We start from the raw sequence: 12244 nt of genomic DNA on the forward strand, positions 1-12244 counted from the left end.
GACGCGAGGCCGGAAGTGAACCCCGCGCGCGGGGCCGGGAGCGCGCTGGAGGCCCCGCCCCCCGCCTCTAGGGTGGGCCGAGGGGAGGCGGCGGCGGGAAGGGCTCCGGCGGCGGGAATGGGTCCGGCGGCGGGACGGCGGGTTTGGATGAGGTACTGGGAGGGAGCTCTTCGCTGTGAGGCACTGGCACAGGTTGCCCAGAGAAGCTGTGGATGCCCCATCCTTGGGAGTGTTCAAGTCTGGCTTGCCTGGAGCTCTGAGCAGTCTGGTCCAGTGGAAAGGTGTCCCTGCCCATGGCAGGGCTTTGGAACTGGGTGATCTTTAAGGTCCCTTCCAACCCAAGCCGTTCTGCGATTCTATGATCCTGCTGTAAGGCGCTGCTCCGCTTAGTTTGCCTTTCCGGGCTCGGCCTGGCTGTGCCGAGGAGCAGGGAAGGGGTCGGTGGGGTTTGGGCGCGGGGCAGTGTCTGGGTGCGCTGTGGTGGCTCCTGGGCTGGAGGGTGCAGGTTTCTCACCAGCGTTCTCGTCTTCTAAAAGTAGTATTAGATTTAGGACCTCTGCTGCCTGTCTCCTAACAGGAGCTGTTATAAATTTAACACAGAAAGGCCGTAATCTTGCTAACCTGTAGTTCATTTTTAGTTTCAACAGGTGATTTGAGCAGTCGTTTATGGCATCATTTTTCTCATGCAGGACCCTCACTTCTTTCAGATAGTCGTAAAATCTGCAGACATCCCTAGGACTGGAATCTGAATCTGGATGTTGTTGCTCCCCAGACTTTGGATAAGACACTTGAAATCATGAAGTGGATTTTAACTCTTCTGTTTATTGTCTTTTCACAGATTCATAGAATATTTGGAGTTGGAAGGGACCCACAAGGATCCTCGAGTCCAACTCTTAAATAAATGGCCTGTATGGGAATTGCACCCACCACCTTGGTGTTACCAGAGCCATGTTCTAACCAACTGCAACTACAGAAAATTAGTTGTTTGTAGTTATTTAACTACAAATACCAATGTGCTCTGTCAATGAACCTGCACATCACTGTTGGGACATCACAACATCCCAGCTGTGTGCTGCTCTGCTTGAGGATTTTGAAGCCCAGATTGCCCTGTCTGGTGGAAATATTTCTGGTGGAGATATATAGGTACAAGCTCTGCCATTTCACAAGCAGGATCAAAAGTAAGATCAGGATACACCTGGCTCAAATGCGTGAAACAGATATGGCATGTCGAATTTCGGGCTGTTCTAAAATGGACCAAGGTAAAAATGAGTTATATAGCATTGGAGATGAAAATAATGAAAACAAAGAAATCTTGCAAAAAATGACTGTCTTGTTGCCTGTCTTTCAGATGCCTCAAAATAAAGAGTCCTTGCTGTTGTGACATGAGCCCAAGCATAATTCTCATGCCTCTCACTCCTGTGAAAGGAACACCTTGTTTGGAGAAGCAGCATCTTATTTGCTACTTGAGGAACCCTGCAGTGCTGACTTCTCTTCCATATTCCAAGGGAAAGGACAGATAAGTCCAGTCTTTGCCTCTTAGCATCTGTCACATTTCCAGTATTAGAACCCAGACATTCGCTGGGGAGATAAAAACCACTAAGACTCAATCAAGGTGTAAACATCACAGGAAAATCAGTTCAAAGCTGGATCTAAAGGCTCAGCTCACCCTGTGGAAAATGCTTGTGCCTTAAAGCTGGGTTCTGAGATAAGGCAGCCTTTCTGCAATGTGTGCAGTGTAGCACTAGAGTAGAAAGATGCTGAGAAAATCCATTTAAAGGGTCATGATGTGGATCGTGTCTCTGAATGTGTTTACTGTCACATGACTGAGTAGATCTTAATGGAAAACCATTGGAAATCACACATGCGGCTAAAAGAAACCTACCAGTGCCTCATCTGTAGAGGTGCTTTTATATCACTTTATAAAGTGCCTGGGAAGTGCACAGAAACAGCTGTCAGAGGAAACCTCATCTCAGTGCCCATCACCTGGAACTGAGCAGATAAGAAATCTTCATGTAGCTTGCTTGGCCTTACCAGGATATGGTTACATGCCCACACAGTGATTTTACCAGTAAGTCAGATTTTATTTTTCACTCTCATCCAGTTGCCTCCTCAACTTAAATTTATTGCTGCAAATAACTTTATTTGGTCAATGCAAAATTTATTGTAGCCTTTCAGTATGAACTGTAAATGCTATCATCAGAAGCTACTGTAAAACATCTTCATGCTGGTTTGAGCAAAGAAAATGCAAGAACTGTAAAAATACTAAAAATGTGTTGTAAATGTTCACATTTTGATAATGTTCATTCTGCAAAATCCTGTCTCATTTCGTATTTTGGATTCTGAATATTTTATGGGTAGTTTACCATCATATTCCAATAATTTCAATATTAATAGCTTTTTAATGACTCTTAACATTACTGTGAAGGTACTTCTATCAAGGTGAATGCCTGTTATCTCTACATTTTGTGACATTTTTAATAGCTAAATATTATCTCCATTTATCAATGGCAGACCTTGACTAACATAGTCTGTCTCCTAAAGCACAAAAGGACATTATTCCAGTATTCTAGTTCTGTTCTCCTTTGCATTAACTACAAATGTCGCTTTTGTACCAATTACACTTTCTCCTCATTGCTTAAATAATGTTTCTGTTAGTAATTTCAAGTACTCTGCCCTCAATAAAGCTATGCATCTAGTGCTCACCTTCATGTCTGTAGGTAAAAATCTTGAAAGATTGTGTACAAAGGTAGTCTGGGCATTTTTCTGTTTAACCATTCAGTATTGCAGGTGGTTGTAGTGATTAATTGATTTTAGCAACGTTTCCGTGGCTGCTGCTGGGATACAAACCAAATTCTTGCTTCAGGGGTTGAACTGCTCAGTTGGTTCTGATTGCTCAGTATGGCCAAGGGAAAGAACAGGTGATTATGAAATAAGGTGATGGCTCCTGGGTGTGCTCTGGTGTTTGTGGCAGCGGTCAGGTAAGGGAACAGACAGGGTTAGGAACATGAAGGAATGTGGAATGACGGGGCATCCTGTGGTTGTAGCCAGGCATCTGTGTTATGATGTAGGGTTTAGATTAGATTATGAAGGGTTTTGATTGAAAGGTTTAGATTGGATAACATGTTATGCTGTCTAGTTTTGATGCCTTTGTTGTCTTTGAGATACATGAGCTTTTTCTGAGGCTATTACTGCCTGACAGGGCTGGAGATAGAGCTTTTTAAAAGGTTATAGCAGAATTTCTGGAGGAAAAGTAATTGAGAAAGTGGTAATTTTTGGAAATAAAAGCAAAACAAGTTTTTTATTTGCTTCACAATGGCTGTAAGCCAAGAACAAGGCTGCAGTCCAGTATAACTTTTTCTCTAAGGGGGTATGGAAGGAAAGCGCATGGAAATACAATTGAAATTCACAGTATTTCAAAATAGAGATGACTACAACAGTGAAAAAATTTATGAGTGCTTATATAAACAATCTGGTTTTTAAGTGAAAGGAGAACTGCTTTTTATTAACAAATTATAAATTGTCTCTTGAATGAGTAATTTCATTCTTTTTGGGTGGGAGGCGTGGGGATCAAAAATCCATCTTCCTTAAAACTGTGATGAGAAAACCTGGGACTGGGTTTTCTGAGATGCTCTTTTGACAATTTCCGTCATGTCTGGGGGTGATGAATTTTGAAGATTATAATTTGCCATTCATTGCTATGTTAACATGCAGATAGTTTACTTAATTTTAGCTTCCTGGTGAAAAATTTAATAGGTTAAATACTTAATAATTTTTTAAGCTCTTGGTAGTGTTGTGGAATGGTAAACATTTTGTATTTTTTCTAAATATTGCTTACATTTTTGTGATAAATGTGAGCAAAGGAAACTTTTCTAAATATTTATTTAACACCATGCTACTTTCTATACATTTTTGAGGTGCAGAAGAAACAAAAAAGAAACTAAGAAAACTTCAACTTGGTAATGTTTTTCAGATGTTTCATTCCCTTAAAGGAAGCTTTACTGTAACACTTTGAGGAACTGCTGTCGGCTGATTTATTGTGCTTGTGGAGCTGATACAATGAGTATAAGAGCCTTCCTGCTGGCTGTGGGGATAGTTTTTGAAATAGTTTTAACCATAGCTTCTTAGCACTAAGATTGTGTTTAACTTAGTGTCAAGTTCTCACTGTAATTGCTAACGTTAGTTGATACAATATACTTGTTGTAGCTTTTAACCTTCGTGAAAGCCTAACTGGCTAGTGGAAAACAATGTACAAATTGAATCTTATAAAAAAGAGTTCAGAAGCTGCTGAAAAGTTGAGTGATTTTATATAAAAACCTTTACAAGGAAAGGGTTAGTGGTCTTGATTGCATTTCCCTTTAGACAGAAATCCTCTGTCCAAAGCTACAGCCTCCAACCAGTACTTTCTCCAGACCAAATCTAGACTGTCAGCAGATGTGCTCAGAAGAAAATGGACATGTAAGGTGTATTATGTCTGCCACTAAAAATAATCCTTTGAAGTTGGGGTATTTTAATGTATCTGTTCCTTCAATATTTTTCATAAGCTGGGTAATTGACATCAAAATAACTCCACTGCAAGTACATATTTTGCTAACTCATTTTTAATTGTGGTTTGAAATCTTTGAGAGCTCCTTGTTACCATGTTTTGTTTTGGTTTGCTTTTTGTTCTGTTTTGACATTGGAAATGCATTAAGCATTCTTAGACCTGAGCTAACCTTGGATTTGCTGCCAGAATCCCCATGGTCAAATTATGTCTTCATAATCAATATTTGCTCTTTCTTCTGAAATACTGTGCATCTCAGACAAATTTGACCTCATGTCGCTTAAATAACTACAAAATACTTTTAAACTGCATGGGAGTTAAGTTTGAACATTTGTGTTAATAACTGTTCAACCTGGAGAAATGTCTTCTATTACAAATTAATGTATTTGCTCTGCTTTTAAGCTATTGTAATGAACTGTGGCTTTTAATACAACTAAGGAATGGATCAAGGTCTGCAAGCATCTATGCAAGCACAGATACTGTTTCAAACTATACTGAATGGAAGATGTGAGATGTTTTTTGCAGTTATTTTCCTTTTTTTTTTAGTGCTAAATATTTGCTTAATACAAGTGTACATACAAGTAAATTTGTTTTAATTGGTGGAAGAAGGCTTTAAAACTCACTAAAATAGATTAGAAAGGCTGTGCTTTGAAGGGCAGGGGAGAAGGATTAGGGACTTCTTAGAGTTTGCTTGAAGGTACTAAACAAAGATCTCCATCTTTCCAAGGCAATAGGTGGGGTGGGATGTGGCAGCTGCATGAGTAGGTAGCGGAGAAAAGAGGGCAACATTCAGGGCAGGGAATCTGGATGGCAGGACATGATGAGATGCTTGGGTTTTGAATACTTCTTAGGTTGATTAGAGTTTCTGATGAGCTCATTTTGGTAGTTGATAATTGCTTGGTTGGATAACTAGTTGTTAGTTTAAAAGGAAATTCTGCCTTGTTAGTAGCAGCAAGTCTATCTTCCTTTCTCAAGTGTTGCTTCGTCTTACTCAGTGAAGCTTTATTTCCATCTACAAGAGGTAGAGATCCTTGCTTCATACAAGGAAGACTTTATTACCTCACCATTTTTTTATTTGTTATGTTATTAAACTGGGGGTGGAGATACTGTACCACGTAGAATGTCAAAGCTGAAGGATGCTTAATGTCTGAAGCTTTTCTGGCTTTAGCTTTGTGTCAGTGTGACTGGAGTAACACCAGAATTGTAATACTCTTCATGATGACCATCCAGGTTCAATATTCAATTTAGATTTATTTTAACCCAAGGGTTTAGTCTCTTTCTGATTCCTTTTTGGACATTTAATGATGTCAGAAGTGCAAATCAACAAAAATGATTCAGCCTATTTTCTAGAATCCCTATGGGGAAAACTTTCTGTTCATGATGTTTTCAAGTGGAACTTGCAAGATTTCGTTTAAAAAGCCCTAATAGTCTGTGTCTTGAAGGAAATATATAAGCATTTTTCAGGTAGTGTCTCCTGTTAGAACAGCTGAAAGGCCACACTCCTGATGCAAATATCTGTTGAGATTTGGACTTTTCAGTATCTCTGAAAAATGCAGTGATCAATGACAGTACCTTATTGCAGGAAGCTAATTGTGACAGACTGTTTTAGAGAGGCAGGGACTGGAAGTAAGAAAACTTGCCAGTTTCCTTTGGTACGTGGTTTGCAAAGGTTTTTAATTCTTTTGTGGACAGCACATAAAAGAAACTGGATACTGAAGACCAGTGGGGCTGGAAAACCTTTGAGATGTTGCTAGAGATAAAGACGAGATGAGGAGATGAGCTTAAGCAGAATTTGGCATGTTAGCAAAAGTGATTATTGGGTCAAGGCAAAGTGGGCAAAGAGTAAAATAATGTGGAGTCTCAGAAAATGAGAATAGCTTGGGCAACAGTTTGGTCTGAAGTGGACAGAAAGGATATAGCCTCAGACATGTGAATCAGCATTAAAACAAGAGGGTACGTAATCACTTCTATTTACTAGTGCTGCCATTACTCAAATGACAATTAGTTCAAACATGAGAGGTTTTTGATATGTGTGTGTATATTTTTATATATTTATTATTCCCCATTGTGAAATCTGGCATTGATTCTTTAACTTCTTGGGTATTTTGATTCCAACAATGAAACCTAAACCTTGTTGAATGTTAAAAAGAAAATAAAACCACACACAAAAAAAAAAAAAAAAAAAAAAAAAAAAAAAAAAAAAGGGTTGAGAACTCTCAATACAGGTCAAAATGCCAAGCACTCATCTTGTGTGGGTGGGTACACTTGCAAAATCTTCAATTGCCTGATTTGCCTGTATACAAATTTCTGCTCCCAGTGATCCTTTTGAAATTCAGTGTGTAGAACGGGTAGTGCTTCATTAGCCTCGATTTATTCGTTAGAGAGCAGAGTAGATACACAAAAACCAATGAGATTAAGGTTACCAAGGCAACTTTGATTTTGACAATTCACCTTTAATTTTGGCAATACCTAATTTTTATTTCTTGGCGTAGCAACCTTAATGAGTTGAGGCTTTGAGTTTTTTAATGTAGCTTTTATTTTATGTGGGAAATACATTGGGAATCTACCTTAATATGCTAAAATAACTCACCAGAAATGCTCTCTCCTTTAGCATTATGTACTGCTGTATGTTCTGAGTTACTAGGCTGTACATAGCTATGTATGTGCCATACAGTACATGGCTGTATAAAAGTTCACGTATTTCTTCCTTAGGTCCTGTGACATGTAGACCCTTTAGAGTTACTGGCTTCAGCTCCATCACAACATCCTTACATGTGTTGGTGGCATCTTGGCTACTGAACCACGCTGGTGTACGTTGAATTGGAGGGTCAGGTAAGTGTTTGTTTATGCTTGAATACAGCAAATAAAAAAAGCAAAAAAGTTCTTATATAATTTTCAATCTGTAAGTGGTCACAAAACTGGCATTTATCCTCCCTTTTCTCTTACTCACTAGAGACTCCAGAATTCAGCAGTATTGGCAATCTGATGCTTGCTGTGTCATCACATTAAAAGGAATAGGCAATTTAATAAGACTTGGTGACACTGGGTAAGGAAAAGTGTTTAATTTTTTTCTTTCTATAATCAGCAGTCTACTGAAATGTCTCACATTACCAAGTTGTATTTTTTACAAATACTCTTCAGAGTTGGTACAACTGTTTTGAGATTGATTTATTTGTATAACAATTAACATCAGATTTTATATCTTGTTTGTAAGCTTTTGGGAGAGTGGTGAAAGGAGATTTTTTGGTATCTTGGCTAGTGCAAAAGCAGTAAAATACAAACTATGTCAGGACAAAAAATATTGAGTCAAATTAAGTTATGCTGTGCCAAATGATACTTGCATGGATGAAAGTATTTCATTTACTCTGAAACAAACACTGGGTATCTTCTCAATCATGTAATGGGCTTATATTTTTTTCCTAATTTTTTATTTAGTTAATTCCATATAACTATGGTATATATTTAAAAGTGTATGCAGGACTGTATTTCTTAAGCTTATATCTTGGTTTGACATTTCACTGATCTTTGAGTTAGTCTTAACAACATAATTAGCATTCTATGTTATTTTAACAATTTTTGGATAGTCATAACATAATGAAAGTAAGTCAATTCCTTGCAGCATAGTAGCTGTATTATGTAAAAAGGTTGGTTGGTCTTTATCTACATGTATTATGATCATTGGAAGTTTAACTGAGGAAACTTAGAAAAGACAGAAATGTTAGAAATGTGCATTGTAGTATAAAGGTTTTATATGATAAATACACTGTAATCTGGTAAAACAAATGGATTCAGGTCAAATGAGAAACCTGAAAATCATGTTTCTCCTTCCTGCATTGTCACTTTTAAAAAGAAAGGATATTTATTGTCGTGGCAAGTATGTCAAATGCAGTAGTAACTTTTTAAATGCTATCATTTTTATGATTATAATTTGTGCTTACCTAATTTTGGTTTTATCTTTCATTGTGCCGAGCAGCACTTTAGCAATTTTATAATGCAAGTGTTCCTCTTATAATGATAATCTGTACGTCCAAGGTGTGTGTGAATGGCAGTTAAACATTTCTGTGTATCACTTGAGTGTTCATTGTATTTGCAGTATATGCAAAATAAAACAGAGCAGTTCTTTCCTCAAAATTACTTATCTTTAACTTGCATCTAATTTTGCCCTACAGGTTAAAAAACCCTCAAACAACACAACAAATGAACAAACAAAAACCAACTCAAACAAATGACTTTTCTTGAGAAGCTCTATTTTGTGTGTGTTTCACAAACAGCACAGAATGAGGAGCAAGGTTTATTTTCTCTACAACTTTGTCTTTCATCACCTGAAAGTTTCCTATCTCAGATTTTTAAGTCTTTCCATCACTGATGGTATTATAAAATAATGGTATAGTGTATTTCAGGGTTCTTTTTGAATTAGTTTACTTAACTTATTTCTTAATTGGCAGCCCAGAGAAGAGTTGAAGGAGCATATGGAAAATTACAGAACTTCTACAGCCCTTTTGTCTTCATTTTGGGATCAAGTATTCAAAACCAGACATCAGTTGAGCGGACATCACAAACAAATCCATCATGAAGAAACAACAAACCCACAAATGAAAGACAGGAAGAGAATAAAGAAGCCTGAAGATAATCCTGTGTGTTTCAACACAAAAGCAACTTGAAAGAAGGATTCAGGCTAATTTAAATGCAGTACCTCCAGTAGGTATGATCTGTATCATAGCAAAACTTGCTATTTTCTTTCTTCATTGTATAATATTTGGTAATCTGGCACATTTATTTGCTGATTTATTTACATATCTTTGTAAGACAGTTGCCGTTAACCTGAACAAAAATAAGGTACTCTTTTCAAACAGCTGCCTTCTTCTTGATTTGGAATAGTACCAGTCTTTGGAACAAATTATGCAGGTGCTGATCAAAAGATGCCGCTAAAGGTTTTCTGTTATAGTTTGTTACAAGCTTGTACAAGTTTGTTACAAAGTAGAGCCACTGAAACAGGCTCTTTCAGGAGCCAAGAGAGATGCTGTGAGACTTCTTGGAATCCGGCGAGTTAACTAGGTGGAAAAACAGCTTTCTTTGTAGTCACGGCTGAATTTTTAGGAGGAGCATTAACTGAAGCACCAATTTTATCAGTTAGCATAAAATTCTACTTATCTGCACTTGTAAGAGTTAACACCAAGACTTTCCCTGACCTCAAGTGCATCCTTTCTTCCAAACAGAATTTGAGAAGGCATTTGATGCATTCCTGTTATTCAGAAAAGATCTCTTTTTCTTTGATAAAGAAGATAATCTCTGGTAGCCACCTGTCCATAAGTTGACATTACAAAATATTCTGATAACTTTTCTAATATTTAGGTAGAGAAGCTTGTGTACATCTCTTTCTCTAAGTTTCTTCTAAGTATGTGCATTTGGTTTGGGATGTGTTCTCTTTTTGTTGGTCTTTATGGCCATACATATGACTGTTACATTGTCAGAAAACATTTTTACAATAGTTTAACTAGAGAAATAACTTTCTGACTTTCACAGTTGTGTATCATAAATTAATTCAAATTGTCAAAGTTTTTTTCCCCAAATGGCTTCTTTATCCTGCTGTTTTCTAGGACTTACATAATTGTTTATACTGAATCTGGCTTTTCTCGTTTGGAGTTGTTGTCGCTCACATGGAAAGAAATAAATACATGTTTTAGTAGCTTGCTGACATTGGTATTATAAAAAGAAAGCAAAAATGGAATTTGGGTTTGGTTAGTCAAAGGTCTAATTGCTTGAAGTGAGCTAGAGCATTTTTGTTAATAAGTAGGGAGCAGACCAATATGCTGATGATGTACCTTGCACATAGGCATCTTTTGGGCTTTTTTTAAATGAAGCAGTCAGTTAACAAAAGTTGTCTCTGTTTGAAGTTGCAGAAGTGTAAGGTTAAGCACTTTACATCATTACATCATTACAATGGTTACTTGTGAACCAGTGGGGTATGACAATCCAGATTTTATCTTAGGTTTCATAGGAAATCTGTCATCTGATGTACACACTGCATCTCTGTTTTGAAAGAAAAAGGAGCATTTATGGACTGTCTGGAGCTCTTCCTGGAAACGCGAAGATTAAAAACTTGAACTTTTCATACCTAGTTCTGACTCAAGCTTTGCTTGACTTCTGTACAGCAAAACAAACTTCATGTCAACACTGTTCCTTTCTTACAGCCCCCTGAGGTGCAAACTCATAAAACTGGCATCAGCCATAGTCCCAGCCTGCAGCTGTCTCTTAATTCTTTCTGCTAAAGGCCTTGTCCCCACAGCAGAACAGGATCTGTTGGTGATCACAGCCAGCTCGGTGGTGTGTCCTGCAGCACAGATGGAATAGCTGATGGCAGAAGGGCATAAGGGTAACCCTGCTGTGCTGACTGTGGCTCTGTGAGCATGGGCTGTGCCCTGCACAGAGCTCCAGAGTGCCAGAGCAAGCTGCCTCATTTTCTCTTCGTTCCACAATTGTCTCTCTTTATGCCCATATTAACAGACACACATGGGAAGTATATTTTAGAGTCTATGGATACTGTAAAACTTCAAGGAATTCCTTTAAAATGAGGAAGATCTGCTGTCACATGGTTACCAGCAAAGTGTTGGTAGCAGGTCCTGGAAATCCAGCTGTTTTCCTGGGCGTCCTGTGGCGCTTTGTTTGTTTTCCACCGTGAGGGGGCAGCAGATGAACAACATCACACGGGCTGTTCGTTACCTTTCAAACGCTTTTCCAGTGTCCCTCTCTGCCTGTGAATCCCAGCAGGGGCTTCATACCAATGGGAGAGTTTAAAATTATGATTCCTACCTGGAATGTACAGGAATGATTCCTGTAGCTGGAATGTATGAATTTGAAGTCTTCATTCTTTTCAGTATTAAGCAGTAGAATTTATTTAGTAAAATCTATCTCAAGTTTATAAAAAGGGCAGTTCTATATTGAGACTTAAGATTTTTATGACTATGGCATTAGGTGTGTATATATTTTAAAGGATAAAATAACCAAGCATCCCAACCCCATGTGCTTATTAGTTAATGTCACCTAAGTTTTACTTAACATCTTTCAAATATTTATTTTCTATATTTCAAATTGCATATTACAATTAAAGATAATGTTCTCACAGCCATTCTTCTCCCATCAGAAAATAAAACTGAGAATACACTAAATCTAGTGATGCTTTTCATTTGTGTGTAATTAATGTGTTCGTGTACAAGGATGGCTTGTGACTTCTGCTGACAGAGCATGGGAGTTAAAGGCCTCAATTCACAGGCAGTACTAGTGGTGCTAAACAATAGAACCAAATTTTATTGCCTTACTTCAGCCACAAAGTGCAGTTTTATCACCTAGAACTTTATGGAAGTGTACCATATTATTGATTGGGAGTAGAGTGGGGTCCTTTTTCAGACTGTAGGGAAAATGGTGATTATTACCTACCATTGTGAATTTTTTGAAAGTGTGTGTCTGTAATTCTGTTTAAGTTACAGATAAAGTAGTTAACAAAAAGCCACAGAGAGAGGGAAGTCAAGCCTTTTCAGCTGCTGAGTTTTATCCAGGAGTTTATATAAAGAAAGGAAAACCATAGTGGCATCTGTGAATATCAGCTCCTAGTATCAGTGTTCAGAAGCTAACTGGGAAGAATGAAACTTAAGATTCCTAACAAGACTGGTAGACTTGCCTTAATGATTTTCATTAAAATTGTGTTGT

At 37.9% G+C, this 12244-nt stretch overlaps 1 protein-coding gene and 1 long non-coding RNA gene across 2 annotated transcripts in view; one reads left to right on the forward strand and one right to left on the reverse strand.

Annotated features, from left to right (window-relative positions):
• Nucleotides 1-221, reverse strand: part of PRPF4B (pre-mRNA processing factor 4B) — a 22565-nt gene extending 22344 nt beyond the window's left edge. Inside the window, 2 exon segments of the mRNA XM_032116415.1 lie at nucleotides 3-74; nucleotides 77-221. Of these exon segments, the coding sequence (XP_031972306.1) occupies nucleotides 3-74; nucleotides 77-221 (217 nt within the window).
• On the forward strand, nucleotides 159-8802 carry LOC116447322. Its single transcript, XR_004241558.1, has 5 exons — nucleotides 159-1259; nucleotides 1349-2068; nucleotides 7253-7372; nucleotides 7494-7586; nucleotides 8710-8802. It is a non-coding gene; the product is annotated as an uncharacterized LOC116447322 (long non-coding RNA).
• The last annotated feature ends 3442 nt before the right edge of the window (nucleotides 8803-12244 follow it).

Source organism: Corvus moneduloides, chromosome 1 (genome assembly GCF_009650955.1).
Source record: "Corvus moneduloides isolate bCorMon1 chromosome 1, bCorMon1.pri, whole genome shotgun sequence".
In the NCBI taxonomy this organism is placed as follows: Eukaryota; Metazoa; Chordata; class Aves; order Passeriformes; family Corvidae; genus Corvus; species Corvus moneduloides.